Consider the following 16,554-nt stretch of genomic DNA (forward strand, 5'->3'; position numbering starts at 1 on the left):
AGTTTATTTAAGGAACTAACAGGATAGGTACATAATTTGTTTCGACCTGAATAATAAATCGTCCCAATCATTTAAGCACCCTCGACGGAGGTCGGCAATGGACGAATGGCCTTTGATAAGTATTACGTCTAACGTACAAGAAGCTTCTCAGTACCATTTTTCCATGGTTATGTATACTTCATGTCTTATTGTGAATACTTTTGGTTTGTGTTTATTTTTTCGGCAACTGAGATATATTCTATCTACACTTTGTTGACTATTTCCGACGTACATAAATCTCTATTTTACTGAAGTAATACGAAACAAGAAGACACATTTATATAAAACTTTGACAATTAAGAAATGTCAGTTTAGTTAAATATTTAAAAGTAGGTCTTGGTCTCCAGCCTGTATTTTGCTTATTTAAATTTGTTGGTTTTAGATGAGCAGCAGTCATCAGTACCTAAAGGGTTCAAATTCAAAGACGGTACCCCTACGATTGGGTGACATAGAACATTTAGCTCAGTTTTCAGAAAATCTATCTTCTTTGTGCTTAAGTCATGAATATTCAGATGTAACTTTAGTTGTGGAAGGCCAAAAGCTACATGCTCATAAGGTAGACATGCAATTGGAATGGGGTGACAATTTTTTGTTATGAAATTTTATTGTAGGTTATATTAGCTGCTCGTAGTGATTATTTTCGGGCACTGTTATATGGTGGATTGAAGGAATCTAATCAGGTAATTAAATATGTATATAAAAATTTGTGCACCACCACCACTCGCTATCCAAACTGTATATTGTTCAATAACTCAATTAACTTCCAGTTCATTCTTCTATCTTTTACATTATATTGTATAAAAATCTTCCTCAATCCAGATAGGTACAATTTGATAATCCTAAATGAGTTTGTAGTCTGTGTAACCAGAAAATTACTTTGTACACCAACAGCATTTTCACAAGGGTAGCAAATTTTGAATGAGCCTAATCATTATGCTAATTCCCAAACCTTATTTTGTATTGAAATGAGTGTTTGCAATTGAATTTTCAGCTACGGTTTATTTGTGATTTCGGAGGTTATGATAAAAATCAATTGATGTTAAGTGCTTCAGGGCAAATTTGAAACTGTTTGGGTGCCATAATGACAACAAAAAGCAATAGCAGCATAAGCAGTTTTAACAATAAAAACAGTGTGAATAATAATAATAGGTTATCTGATAAAGTAAAAACATAAAATTAGAGGAATATATTTTTGGGATTGCCAAGGGATTGAACATACAAAGTTTTTAAATAAAGGGTGTAAAAATTTTTTTGTAGAAAAACAACATAATTTATCAAGAGAAATTGGTTCGGGCGACAGCTCTTCTTACAGGTCCCGTTAAGTAAATCACAATCGATAGCGAACATTATATTACCGACAAAGGGAGAAGAAGAAAGCAATTTGAGCAAAATAAAAAAATGTTTAAAACACTGACAAAATTGAAACAGGAATCTGAATATAAATTGGATCTAATTGTGGAGATGAAAGAAATGAACATGAACCAAAAAGATATGAAAAACGTCAATCTTTTGTAAAGAAGCATTTGAAAATAGAAATGAACTGGTGGGCAGTAATAAAAAATGGAAAAAAGGATATGCATCATAAGTCTAAATATTGAAAAAGAAATAAATAACATTATGATAAATACATACATATTAGAAAATAGAACAGGAGACCTCCGTTTCTTCAATATGGATATAACTCTGAAAAAAAAAAAAAACAAAAACACTTGCAAAGGCACAAGGAGAAAAAGGCAAGGAGGTGAGAGTAGGGTACAGCAAGACAATTGTAAATGGTGTAGAATGGCGGTGGAATAAAATAACAGAGAAATACAAACTCCAAAAAACGAATGCATTTGAGTCAGTACAGAAGAATTGCAAAGGAGACGGGCAAAGAAAAGGAAATGACTTTGGAATTGTCATAAAAAGCAAAAGCAGGAAAAAGTGTAAAAAAAGGGAAAAATGCTTTTAATATAAATATTCAGTAAAAAAAATACATTTACCTGGGTAATTGGAACATTCAGGGAACATATCCAACAGGTAGCCTGAAAGAACTGGTAAGAGAAATAAGAAAATATAAAATAGGCATAGAGGCAATCCAAGAAATTAAGAACATATTTGGGACTGGCCGAGGAGTAAATCACTCGTGAAATCTGTTGTACCAGCTCTGTGAAATCCTAATGATTTGTTATGATTTTTGAGCAGTCTCCATTAAATAAAGCTTCTTTAAATAATGAATAAATTAAATTTTCTAAAATGTCAATATGTGATTAATTGACTATTTTCAAGTTATTTGTAGATTGCGTCTAAAGTGTGACTCTTGGTTGAACCCCCACCAATTTTAAAGAATATTGGAAATTAACAAATTCTTTTTCAAGTTATAAGAGATAAGGCACAAGATAAGAAAGATAGGTGGAAGAATATATCCCATGTTTTTTTAAATAATTATTGTAATTCCTGCATCCATTGTTGGGCCAGTCCTGGAAACGTGGAAATAGTTTTATATTAATTCAATTAAATACTGACAATATTTTTTTTAAGCTTTAAGCGTATTTGTTATTATTTTTTACTTTAGAAGTTTTTTATTTATAACAGGGTGAATCGGTAAAATCCGTAAATTTATTTGGAAATCTGTGAAATCGAAAATCCAGAAATCTTTGTGAAATCTTATGGTTATAGAAAATCTGCTGTTCCACTTTTGGGTGGTGAGTTCTCTCTAGAACTTATACAAAAAAATAAATAAATAAAAAGAAAACATTAAAATTGCCTATTGCCTATTGCCAAAGCATGATATACAAATGATATTAGGGGATTGCAACGACAAAGTTGGAAAAGAGGACATATTAGTAATTGGGAAACATAGTCAAGAGGACATTTTAAACGACAATGGACAAGAAATAGAAAATAACATGTTTAAAAGTACCTGGTGGTAGAGTAATCAATGAAATAGGCCATGTTCTAATAGATAAGAAACAGGAATTTCATTATTGAAATAAGAAGTATGAGAGAAGCTGAAATTGGTTCCGACCACTAATTAGTAAAAATGGAATGTAAAGATGTTATTACAATGGCCCAAGGTGTGATATTTCAGTACAAAAAGAAAAAAACATACAGTGACCGGTGTAAAGAGCAAATAAACATTAATGTAAAGGAATAACAACCCAACAGGAAGATAGAAGAAAGTTAGAAGGAGATGGAAGTGATCACAGTAGTGAATAAAAAGGTTCTTGCTGTTGACGTAACTCTTGCTACCTAATCAAAGCTAGGAAAATAAAACAAAATGTAGAAGACAGAATGCAAGTAAGGTTAGAATGATAGAAGAGGCATTTCAAAACAAAGAAATCAGATCATTCTACCAAGAAGTAACGAAAATAGGAAAAGGTTATCATGGTGGAAACAGTTATATCAAAAGCGAAAAAGAATTATTAGTAGTGAATAAACTGAAATCCTGGCTAGATGGAGCAAATAGTTTCAGAGTTTGAATGTGGCTGAAGATCATACACAGGTAATCACCAATGAACAAGGCAGGAGGAAATGATGTAATTGCAAGGCTGGCAAAGAAAGAATTAAAAAGCAGAATAAACCAAATGAAAAATTTGAAGAGTCCGCGAGAGAATAATGTAACTGTACACATGTTAAAAGCAAGAGTAGTACAGCTACAAGAAGAAATTTGCGAAGAGATAAGAATGTATGGGAAAAGGAGCAAATGCCGAAAGAATGGTCTGATTCAGTAATTTGCCTAATACATAATAAAAACCTTCATAGGACAGTATGATAATTATAGAGGTATATAAAACTCCTAGACCCATGCTATAGACTATTTTTGCAGGCAGTACGAAAAATATTAAATACATTCGCAGAAAATATCTTAGAAGAGTATCAGGCGTCTCTGACCAAATTTTTAGTTTAAAAGAAATTTAAATGAAGTGTTGGGAATATAAAATGGAATTATATACGCTTTTCATAAATTTTAAGCAAGCCTATGACAGAAATGATCACCTGAAAATGTTCTTAGCACATAAATACCTAGAAATAGCGATAAAGATGATACAACTTGTAAAAATACCATTGGAAATAACAAAAAGCAAAGTGGCGTCTATCCATAATATTTTTTAGTTTAATATTGGAGGAAATAATAAGAAGCAGTACAATATTAACAGAAATTATATTTAATAATATTTACCTATGTGTGACGTTCGCAGATGATTTAATTCTGATGACAAGAAAAAGAAAAGCGTTACAGAGAGTAACAAATAGGTTGGAAACGGAAGCTACCAAGTTTTTAATAATAATTAATGAAAATAAAACTAAGTTTATGGTAATGGGGCAAACACAGGAAGCAGCAGAACCAACAAAGGTACCAGGTAACCGCAAACAATACGGCTTTGAAAGGGTAAAGCATTTTGTTTCTTTATAAATAACTTTAGAAGAATAAGCCTGCCAAAAGTGAGAATATTGAAGGTTAGTAGGAAATATGGAATACTGAGGTCGCTAATGAGATCAAAAACTCAGGAAATACGAAATACTAAAGTGAGATTATATGCTACATGAATGAATGTATGTATGATGGGAAAGGAAAATTCTGATGGCCATGTATCATGGAGTCAGCACAGAAGAAGAGTGGCGAAGGAAAATTAAGAAGTAACTGAAAGTTATGGTGAATCGGATATTAGAAGTTTTGTGTGACCGCAATAGATGGTAGGTGGAATGTAGAATACGCGGGACACGTGGAACTTTTGGAGTAAGAAAAGAATTCTGAAGATAGTACTATGCAGAAATCCTATCTGGAGAAAACTATAAGGTGGACCAAGACAGAGGTGGAAAAACAAGATTTTGGAAGACTGAAATACTGGAAAGTGAAATCAAAAAAATAAAAGGGAGTGGAGAATAGTTGAAAGGGTATTATAAAGAAGAGAATTAAACAACAGATTTCAGCCCTACATCTGCAAGGCCTTTTAAATAAATATGTAAACTAATTCCCAATCACTTTCTATGCAGGCGGGTTTTCAGACCTTGTTTTATTTTTGTTCTATGAATTTTACCCATTAAATTAATCTTTGCTTCTTCACTTTCATTCTAATAATAGCTCTAAATCTATTTAAGTGTATAATAATGTAATTTGTGAATGGTTCGAATGGATGGGTAAGTTATCAGCATCAAGCAAGGTTTAAAAAAAGGCGTCCCCAAAATTCAGAGAGCTGGATTGTGTTATGTTTGGCTCTCACACAACAAGTTGTGACTTCAAGAAGTTTTTGGTTAGTTTGAATTCTATTTGTTTACAGTTTTTTGTTTTTGTAATTTAATATGAGCATCTCTTGTTTGATGTTTTCTGCTTGTTAATTGATTAATTAATTAATTGACCTCAGTTTAAGTGGTGTACTTTGTAAATGAAATATAACCTGAGTCCATAACCATGGAACCAGATAAATAGGCAAATATTTTTTTCTACTCCCGTCTGTAAAATACCTAATTACGCACCGATCTAGACTGCGGGAAGCGTCGGTTTACCACGTCAGTTTCGTTTCCCACGAATCCGAGCTACTTCGGACATTTCCGGGATTTTACCGCACGGATTTGGAAGCAGTCGGATGTTTTCGGGGATATTTCCCACACTTTGAATTTTGAGGTTTGTCAATTCTGACAGTCATGCCAGTGAATGTATTAGTGTTGTTTTGCAAAAATGTACCCAAAAACTAATGGTCGTAGAAAAAGTATAGTATGCAACCCGTTCGGTAAACTTTTTAACTCACTCGTTTATTAAAAACTCGCTCCGCTCGTGTCAAATAAACTCGTGTTCAAAAGAAACAAAATTCAAAACTATGCGCTAAAATTAAAAAAACAAGACGTTTCCTGAAACAACATAAAGAACTCAAAATTTTGATACCAGATAAAACAAATAAAACAGTTATTATGACGGACGCTTATGACAAAAAAATGCTAGATTTACTAAAAGACAATACCACCTACAGAGAAATGAAAAACAACCCAACAGCTATTTTTCAGAGAAAGAACAACGACTTAGTGTCCTCCTGGGAAAAAAAGTTATACATTTCCCATAGCACAGCGCAAAGCTTAAAAATTGTTAATTCTCAGCCACCCAGAATTTATGGATTACCCAAGCTTCATAAGGAATCCATCCCTCTAAGACCAATAGTATCATGTATCCAATCACCATTTGAAAAACTCAAAATTTTTAAAGAACATCTTACAAAACGTTATACATAAAAATAGATACTATATTAAAGACTCTCAACGATTACATCCTAGTTTCATTAGATGTTGTTTCGCTATACACCAACATTCCAATAAATATTGCTAGGCAAGTAATCATCAAAAAATGGGATAACATTAAAACCTTTACCGATATTCCGCTCGATGACTTCTTAGAAGCAGTCGAAATAACTTTAAAATCAACCTATTTTGCATACAACAAAGTTTTTTATCAACAAATCGACGGATGCGCCATGGGAATTTCAATTTCTAGCGCCATCGCACAAATTGTACTGGAAGATTTGGAGGAGTCGGTCCTTAGCAATGCCCTTTTTGACATACCTTTTTTCTACAGATACGTAGACGATTGCATCACGGCAATACCAAAAAACAAACAACACGAGATTCTTCAACCCTTCAACAGCTACCATCAGAAATTACAATTTACAATAGAAATAGAGTCCCAAAGTAAAATCCACTTTTTAGATCTAACCCTTCATAATTAAAAAAAAAGGAATTAAAACCGAGTGGTACACTAAAGAGACCTGGTCTTCCAGATACGTTAATTTTAACTCCCAGCACCCTATATCGCAAAAAAAATCTGTAATTATTGGCTTGGCTGACCGTGCAATTAAACTCTTTGATCCGGATTTCAGAGAAAAATCGATTACTAAAGCAAAACAAGCATTAAAACTAAAGAAATATCCGAAAGGATTAATTAACACCATTTTCAAAAAACGTATACACCTATTCTATAACCAAACTAAACAAAAAAGCGACACCCAACAAAAACAAAAAAATAATTATCTTTCGCTTCCTTATATACCCAGTATGTCCGAAAATTTTAGCAAAATTTTTATGAATCACAACATTACTATTGCTCACAAAGGATACGATTTGGTCACAAATACGACAAAACAACAGACACCAACAATCTCAGTAAGTTATATTGCAACATTCTGAAATAGAACAACAATGAAAGATACAACATAAAAATATATTAATATAAAATTATAATATATAAAAATAATTTAAAATAAATAAAAGAAAAAAATCACAAATTAACAAAAACACTCTGTATATCCTCTGAACCCTGCACCAAAACAATCGTACATCGTACGATGTTTTTACAGTAACGTCAACGCGAGCAAACCTCGCGTATCGGTATTATTTTTTCTAAATCCTTATATATATATATATATATATATATATATATATATATATATATATATATATATATATATATATATATATATATATATATATATATATATATATATATATATATATATATATATATATATATATATATATATATATATATATATATATATATATATATATATATATATATATATATATATATATATATATATATATATATATATATATATATATATATATATATATATATATTTTACCTGTTTCGTTAACTTTGTGTGTATTATGTGTGTGTGCCGTATACAAATCATTTTTTGTTGGACTTTTATCTTTTATCAAGGGTATGACTTTCTTATTCTCATAGTTGGAAAAAACCAAAACATTAATAATATTTCTAGGCACTATGACAAATCCAAACGCTTTTAAAGTATAGAACTTCAATTTTAAGATTTGTGTTTGTCTCTTTTTGGTAAGGTTCTTTGTAATTCCGTTTATGTATATATATAAAAAAAGACCTGTACTATAACATAATTTTAGACTGTATCCCTTTCTGAAGAAGGTCATAGAAGACCGAAACGTCAATATATGGACAAACATTTTAATATATATATATATATATATATATATATATATATATATATATATATATATATATATATATATATATATATATATATATATATATATATATATATATATATATTATTAATTAATGTATTTGCCACTGCCTGTATTTGTGATGGGTGGTGATGAGATTTAGCGTTCAGATATCTATTAGTGTGTGTTGGTTTTCTATAGACAGTGTGTTCCAAATGTCCATCTTCGGTCCTTGTGATGTGCACATCTAAACAGGGCAGACTGTTATCCTCTTCAAGTTCTATTGTAAATTGAATCCTTGGGTGAATGGAATTCAGATGATCTAGGAATTTCAAAAGCTCCTCCTTGCCAAAAGGCCATACAACAAATACGTCATCAACGTATCTTGTCCATAGTTTTGGCTTCAGATTTGCCTTCTCTATTGCTTTCTTTTCGAAGTAAATCATGAAGAGGTTGGCAATCACAGGTGAGAGAGATGACCCCATTGCTGCTCCATCAATTTGTCGGTAAATTTTCCTGTTGTACATAAAGTAAGCGTTTTTCAGGCAATGTCTTGACAGATCTATTATGTACGGCGGAAGATCTTCGTTTTCTTCTAAAAGCAAGAGTGCCTCTTCTACTGGAATGCTCGGGTAGAGGGATTTGACATCGAAACTTGCCATAATGTCGTCCTTGTCCATCCTGAGAGAGCCTAAAATCTGAGTGAAATGTTCTGAGTTTTTAACATAGGAATCTGCCTTTTCCACTATGGGCTGAAGTGCACTGGCCAGATGTTTTTCCAGCTTGCATAATGGTGAGTTAAAGGCGCTTACGATTGGACGCAGGGGAACCCCGTCCTTATGGATCTTTGGGAGCCTGTAGAATTTTGGGCAAACGACTCGATTTTTCCCTTGGAAGAAGTTTCTTCTTTGTATCCTCGTATGCTGCTGGCATTATTAGAATATCTTCGTTTTTGTTTAGATTCCTTAAGGCTTGCATTTCTTCTCTGCTTAAGTTTGGTTGCGGTGGTTCTGACTGTCTTAAGACTCTGGCGACATCTTGCCTAATTAACTCCGCATCTTGTTCGTCTATGGTGGAAAGACATGCTTCGACGTTGGAAACGATCTCTTCGACGGGTACTCTTTTTGGAGCTATTGCATAGTTAAATCCTTTATTCAGTACGCTGACTTCTGTATCGGAAAGATGGTATGCTGAAATATTATGAACTGTACTGCTTCGGTTTGTATTTGGAACTTGTCCTGATTTTTTGGAATTTGACTGAAGGATTTCTAATTTCTTCCACAGTTTTTTTGACGTGATGTCCTTGTCTTTTCTAGTGCACCATGATGTTAATAATTCTATGCGGTCCCACAGCAACTGATGGATCTTGTTGCTCAGTTTCAGGTGGAGTCTAAAAAGTTGTAGCTCAGTCTCACTAATTTCGTATCGGGTCCGCCTGATCTGCTCTTGGAGTAGGGCTTTGCTAGCTTTGTCCAGGATAGCTTGTGTCTTTCTGGTGCGTGTATGATAAGACAACCTTGTAAATGTTGGCAGCAAGTTGTTGTTGCGGCAATTTATAAGAAAATTCAAGTTGCACACACACACACTCCTTTGTCTTAGTTTTTCATAACACTTGGTGGCCGTAAAGGTCTCCTCCCCGTAAAGGTGTATGATATTTTCACTTATTGATTCATGAATGGAAAAATGTGATGACACTATATTCCGGGATATCATCCGTTCGCTTGTTGAACTCCGACTGGAATCCTGCAGACGTTTCGCCAAAATCTCACTTGGCATCTTCAATGCTCGCGCTCCGAAAACACTTCGAACACTGGGAGGTTATCGGCGGTGCGTGCGGTATTTATACCCTGCGCCGGAGATGGTAACGGTGCTGCTTGTGTGGGAGGGGAGGTGGCTCCGCCCCCCGAATTGTCGCGTTATTAATTTCGCCCGATCGTAGTTGCGATGTCCCCGTTGGCTGCTGCGTATCGCTCTGTTGTTTGATTATCGTTCTCCACGTATTGGATAAATGCAGAGCGTCGTCTCTCGTATTCAGGTATGCGGACTTTTCTATCTCGATGGCCTCTCGTATAATCCTAGTCTTAAAATCAGGAATATTAGCTATTTGTTTGCAAGTACCGAAATCAATTTTATGGCCTGTCTGATGTTGGTGCTGAAACAAAGCAGATGTTGTTTGTTTGTTTCTTATGGCTAAACGATGTTCCTCGAGCCTGATGATCATACCATCGAAGCAATACTAAGAAACCCAAAACAAAAAATTACTCTGGGAAACCAAGGAGTATACAGTGTAGCATGCGGATCGTGCAGCCTGACGTATGTGGGACAGACCAACAGAAGGATTTCAGCCAGGCTCGAGGAACATCGTTTAGCCATATATATATATATATATATATATATATATATATATATATATATATATATATATATATATATATATATATATATATATATATAATAGCCAATCATAAAAAGAATTTACACGTGTACTAGTTAGTATTGAAATTGGCTTTTCCGCTATTGGGTCTTTGTTATCTTAATAATTCTTTCTGTTGCAGGCTGAAATTGTACTACCAGATGCTCCTTTAAAAGCATTTAAAATATTGCTGAAGTACATTTATACAGGTAAGTTAATTAACCTTTTGAATTGAACTTGTCTTCCACAACAACTGTTAGTTGCAGCAGGAGACTTTTCGGGGCATATTGATTTCTTTTTCATAAAAGTTACACCATTCATTTGCAAAATTTGAAATTTAATTGCAAAAAAGAGCAACATACATACGGATTTTGTGAATTTACATTACATTACGTTTCGTCCCGTCTCTTGTAATAGTTTATTTTTGGTTCATATGGTAATATTCTACTAACTATTATTTTTAGTAGTTATGGATTATTTGCTGGTAATGTAATAGAAATGCAGATATTAATACGAAATAAATTTTAATTTTAGGTCACATGTTTCTAATGACATTAAAGGAAGACGTGATCCTAGATATTTTGGGATTGGCCCATCAATATGGCTTTCAAGATCTCGAATCGGCAATTTCGGATGTGTTAAAACAGTTGTTAGCCCTTGGAAATGTTTGCGCCATTCTGGATACTGCGCACCTGTATGGCTTGGAAAAGTTAGTTAGAGTGTGTCATACATTCTTGGATAAATATGCTTCAGAAATATTACAACATGATTCATTTCTTCAACTTTCACAGGTAGGGTATTTTCATATTTTTTACATCTAGAACAAAAACCGGTTTATTAAAATAAGTACCAAAAAGGACCTGTGAATAAAAAAAAATAATTGGTAATAAATACCAAAGGCTACTCACATAAAAAAATTCAGCAACTTTTATTAATTTACGTTTAACAAAATTGAAATATTTTAAGCTTAACTTTAACCATGATTTGAATAAGTTTTGTTGAATTGACCTTGAATTTCAAAAGTTACATTCAGTAAAAAAAAATTGTTCGTCAGTTGCATTTTAATTATGCATCTTTTAATTTCTAGGCAGCTCTAGTAGAGGTTCTACAACGAGATTCTTTTTTAGCTCCGGAAGTTGAAATTTTTCACGGCGTTTGTAACTGGTGTAAGAATAACGAGGTATGATAGTGATAATAATTAGTATTATGTGGTCAGCTATCCATTTATGTATTACTTTTGAATAATTTAGTTATTTATTTACTCTATAAATTGTAAGGTATAATTGATTTACAGAAGGTATTAATTGCGTTAAGGGATAATGATAAAATATGATCGCGAAATAAGACATATTCACATTCCGCACCGATTTTAACAATTGTAGGACACAGAAGATCTTGTCATGAAATGCGTGCGCTTGCCATTGATGAGTGTGTCAGATCTGTTATCGTCAGTACGCCCGGCTGGATTAGTAAAACCCGATGCTTTACTTGATGCGATCGCCGAGCGAACAAATAATCGAATGAACACTTTGCCTCACAGGGGTCAACTAGGTCCTTTTGAAATGCTAGGCATAAATTATTTTTTTTATGTTTTTCATTTGCAGTGATAGATGAAAATGTGGCATGTCCAAGAAATGGGTCCAAAGTTGTGGCAGGGGAGTTAATTGAATATTTACTAGATGGAGATTATTACTCATATGATATGGACAAAGGCTATACACGCCATGCTATTAGTGGATCTTCCGATGAGGGCATTATAATAAAGCTTGGAGTGCCTTCGATTATTAATCACGTTCGAATGTTGTTATGGGACAGAGATATAAGGTCAATTGACTCAGTTTTGCATTATTTCTATATCAAAGTGGCAACCAGCGCAGTAGATAGATTAAATAGTTTACTCAGTTGTTCCAATTTCAGGATTATGTAATAATTATTTTCAGGTCTTACTCATACTATATTGAAGTTTCGATGGAACAAAAAGATTGGATGCGAGTTATAGACTACAGTCACTACTGCTGTCGTTCTTGGCAATATTTATATTTTGAAGCTAGAGTGGTTCAATTTATTAGGATAGTTGGAACCCACAATACTGTAAATAAGGTATACTCTTTTATTATACATTGTACTATTTACTATAGACATTATAATGTTCAAGGTTTTCCATTTAGTAACTTTAGAAGCGACTTACAAGCAAAAGATTCCTAAAATGGTTAACGATATTATATGCCCCGCATACAATGTAGCAACGTTAGAAAAAAGTGCTGTGGTAATAGAAGGCGTTAGGTTTGTATGTTTATTTAATTAAGAATGCTATTTTAAATGAAACCCCATTTCTACAAAAATATATTAGGTGTTTGATACAAAATTCCTTTTATATTTTTTCTATATCCTTAATCATGGTTCCTGCTGCTTGGGCCATCAGAGACAAAGCTGAAGGATCTGTGTATTTTCGTTTCTAACTATCAAATTGATTTCGAAGTTTTTTAGTCGTGCTAGAAATGCTCTTCTAAATGGTGAGACCAAACAATATGATTGGGACTCAGGCTATACCTGTCATCAGTTAGGATCTGGTGCAATACTTATTCAGCTAGGTAAGTTACAACCTTTTAGCTAAAGTATTATATTTTCTGTTTATTCAATGAAAGCTGAAACTTTCAATGATAACCAAAGATTTTCAACTATAATAAAGAACTAGATGTAGTTTTTAATTAAAATTATAATGATGTCATAAAGTAGTTACTTTTCTTACAATATGAAAAAAACTCGCTGCATACAATGTTTAGGACAACCTTACATAATATCAAGTCTGAGACTGCTTCTTTGGGACTGCGATGACCGTAGCTATAGTTATTATATTGAGTCATCTGTGGACATTTGGGATTGGGAAATGGTAGTAGACAATACTAGAGAAGGTTGCAAATCATGGCAAGTCATTAGATTCCCTCCGAGACCTGTTGTATTCATCAGAATTGTTGGAACACATAATACAGCTAATGAGGTAAACATGGTACATTATTTTAATTTTATATAAGATTCCCTGCTTGTGCCATTAGTTATATTAGGTAGGAAGGCCCTTATGTTACATACCTACTTTTTCCTTCTTTTTTTTGTGAAACTCATAGTCACATCCTGTTAAATGTAATATACCTGGTGTAGAAAATTGTGCAGACTTAATTTATTTAATTAATTAATTGCTAAGTACTTGTATTTTTGATGCTGATTGAGATGGCAAATGAAGAAAAACTATTGACTATCTCATTTCCAAATAAATCATAACATCATATTTTCTAAAAAATATTTGCAAATCTTGTATAGAACATAAAGTATAAAATAACCGAATTATTGGTATAAGTAACGAATTTTCCTTTTTTTTTACAAACAAAAACTCATAATTTTTCAAAGAAACTTCCACAGGCTACTGTAATACTTTTTACAAAACTTCTGGATTCCTACTGCGTCAGTTTTTGTCGAGTCAAACTAGCTAATGTTTTAGTCAAGCTCTGAAGAAGCCAACAGGATGATTGGCGAAACGTTAGCTAGTTCGACTCAACAAAAACGGACGCAGCAGGAATCCAGAAGTTTTATAAAAAGTAAAAAATCTCATATCTTGCAAAAATTATGGAGAAAATTGTATATATATGTAATTTATTAACAACTATTTTTTTACTACCCTGTATTCTTAAACTTACTATGTTTAGCTTATATTTATGAGTTACAGCTTTACCCCTTGTTAAGGCACCCTGTATAAGAAAAATAACTGGATACTGAGAATTACCTTAAAATTGATTCCAATGTCTATTTTGAAAATTTAGGTATTCCACTGTGTACATTTTGAATGTCCATCATCATCAGAGGATAATACAACTGCAAGTCAAGTCTGCTCAGTTCAGGTATCAGTTGGCAATAGAAGTAAAATTACAACCAGTACAAATGATGGACAAAACTCACAGTTTGCAGAGACAGCAACAGAAGCTGAGGAAATTTTAGTACCTGCAGCAAATGTTAATAAAATTTAGGAACAATTTTAACCCAGAAAAATATAAAAAGAAATAGTTTTTTAACCATATTGCATGATTTTAATTATAATGAAGTTAAAATATCAACTTGCAACTTTTGGTTGAAAATTTGGTTTTTTATTTATACTTTAGGATTATTTAATTCCTTTTTTATTTTAGCTAAAAATTTGTGTATCAGGCAATAATTTTGTTGTAAGAAATATAAATGTTGAATTAAATGTTGCATGTATTTTTTATTAATTATGAAAAATTTTTTTTACCTAAATTAAAAAAATGTCTACCAAACGATGGGTTTCAGTGGTGCGAATCGTTTTATGTGAAGGAGAGATTATTTGGAGCATTTTTAAACTCTGTAAGCGCTTTCGGATACGTACGGTGGAGCCGAACGTATTTCCGAACTTCAAGGCAAGAGATCGGTAAGACGTCCTCTTTAATGCATCCTTTGCATTGTATTTATATATTTGGTTTGTTTTGAGCGTTGATTGTTTTACTAGTTTATTTGAATATGTCAAAATCAAGAAAAACAATAATTTGTTTTCACAATTAGTGAACAGGTTGGAGCCAAAATAATTTTTTAAATTTAAAAGTAACTGCATATTCATTGTTATGGTTTTGTGTTGTGTAAAAGGTTAAATTAGTTTCGGCAATATTGTAGTTTTATTTTTTGTGTTAGTTTTAATAAATAGTTTCCTTGTGATGTATTTTGTTTCTTATTGTCTAACAAATTCTGATAGTAACAAATTCTGATAGTAAAACCGCACATGCATAAGTAATTCTGACAACTTTCCCAGTTCCTCCTCAGTTCCTGTTTGCTTTGGAATTCTTGAATTTCTATTACTATTTATTTTTCATGTGTGGAAGCAATTCGTTAAATAAATTGAGAACTAGCTCCTTATTGAGCCGAAACAATTCAATGAATCTCCTCTCTTGCAGATTAAATGGATGACTTCTGTCTCTCATTACCTTTTTTGCAATTTTTAGATTGTTAATCCGTCGTCGATTCTCGCAGTAAATGCTTCGAAACAGGATTCATCCTTAATTTAAGGTGGGGATTATGAGGTTTCATGATAGAATACGAACATAACAAATAACTACCGCTCTATTCTATATTTTCTGCTAATTTAAATTAAATTAAACTAAATGTGCAAAAACGAACCAACAGCCGACCAAAATAAAAAACAATTTTTGGTTACGTTTGGATTTTCATCATTTCTTTGTTTTGAAGAGAACACCACAAATGGTCGAATGTTCAAATGGTGGACAATCCCGAACGGTGTTTGCTCCCGTTTCGGAAAGTGTTGGTGAGTCTCGCCTCGCAAGGGATGTTGATGTAACAGACGTAATTTGAGAGTTGATACTAGATAAGTGTAATCCGAATACAAATTAGGAAAACTGTCCTTGTTTTAAAGATACAAGACATACATGGGTTGCTAAATACGCACAGGACACAGGAATTCCTATGTATACGATCAATTATTGTTTCCAAAAAAATATAGGTTAATTTTATAGAAGTGTGCTGCAACCCGCATTCAAAAGAATATTCTTTATTAACCCTTGAGTATCTTTTGCATGTTTTGTAGTCATTATCGCTCGCTATTTATTACAGCCACCTGTTAAGGTAAAAGTTGACGCCCACAACAAAATTTATTTTTTAGCAAAATAGGTAGGATTCACATTTGAAGATGAGAATAAAACTGATTGTAAGCTGACTGAATTCACTGTGCAATTTGTCCTAGCCAGTTGCCAGAGAGCCTTGAGGTAACACACATATATGTGCCCCTACCCCTAGCCTACTTTACAAATAAAATGGGACATTTCCCATAGCCACATGAGAATCACCTAAAAATGTACTTATGGTGATACAAAAATACTTTAAATCTACAGCATCATGGACCTGACTTTTGAGCTCACAGCCCCAGAAATGTCCCAATGACCCCAACAAATCTTTTCTTTTTGCATTGGTGTAGCAGAAAACATTTGTAGGGACTGTTCTCTTTTATGATGTAAAACTGTTCAAATGGTTGAAATGAAACAAAACTTTTAAGTACAAGCATTTTAATAATTATTCTCAAAACATAGTATTTCCACCATAATTTTTCTACATCCACATTTCTTGTACTTGACCTACAATTCACAGTG

The 16,554-nt window shown here is 32.9% G+C and overlaps 1 protein-coding gene across 1 annotated transcript; it reads left to right on the plus strand.

The window, feature by feature from the left end:
* Positions 1 to 147: 147 nt before the first annotated feature.
* LOC132700544 (BTB/POZ domain-containing protein 9) lies at positions 148 to 15,144 on the plus strand. Its single transcript, XM_060667932.1, has 13 exons — positions 148 to 368; positions 422 to 595; positions 651 to 719; positions 10,542 to 10,608; positions 10,934 to 11,190; positions 11,487 to 11,579; positions 11,782 to 11,950; positions 12,004 to 12,223; positions 12,340 to 12,499; positions 12,555 to 12,682; positions 12,887 to 12,990; positions 13,183 to 13,397; positions 14,212 to 15,144. The coding sequence occupies exons 2-13, from the start codon at positions 422 to 424 to the stop codon at positions 14,413 to 14,415; spliced, it is 1,860 nt and encodes a 619-aa protein (XP_060523915.1). The 5' UTR covers positions 148 to 368; the 3' UTR covers positions 14,416 to 15,144.
* Positions 15,145 to 16,554: the final 1,410 nt, after the last annotated feature.

The sequence above is a fragment of the Cylas formicarius genome, unplaced genomic scaffold (assembly GCF_029955315.1).
Source record: "Cylas formicarius isolate icCylForm1 unplaced genomic scaffold, icCylForm1.1 PGA_scaffold_10__41_contigs__length_53128322, whole genome shotgun sequence".
Lineage (NCBI taxonomy): Eukaryota > Metazoa > Arthropoda > Insecta > Coleoptera > Brentidae > Cylas > Cylas formicarius.

What these genes read in the sequence shown, in the direction of transcription:
- LOC132700544 (XM_060667932.1), top strand. Translation starts at nt 422, where the DNA reads ATGAGCAGCAGTCATCAGTACCTAAAGGGTTCAAATTCAAAGACGGTA. An exon ending in ACTGGTGTAAGAATAACGAG is followed by an intron (nt 11,580 to 11,781) that starts GTATGATAGTGA and finishes TAACAATTGTAG; the next exon opens with GACACAGAAGATCTTGTCAT. An exon ending in CACATAATACAGCTAATGAG is followed by an intron (nt 13,398 to 14,211) that starts GTAAACATGGTA and finishes TTGAAAATTTAG; the next exon opens with GTATTCCACTGTGTACATTT.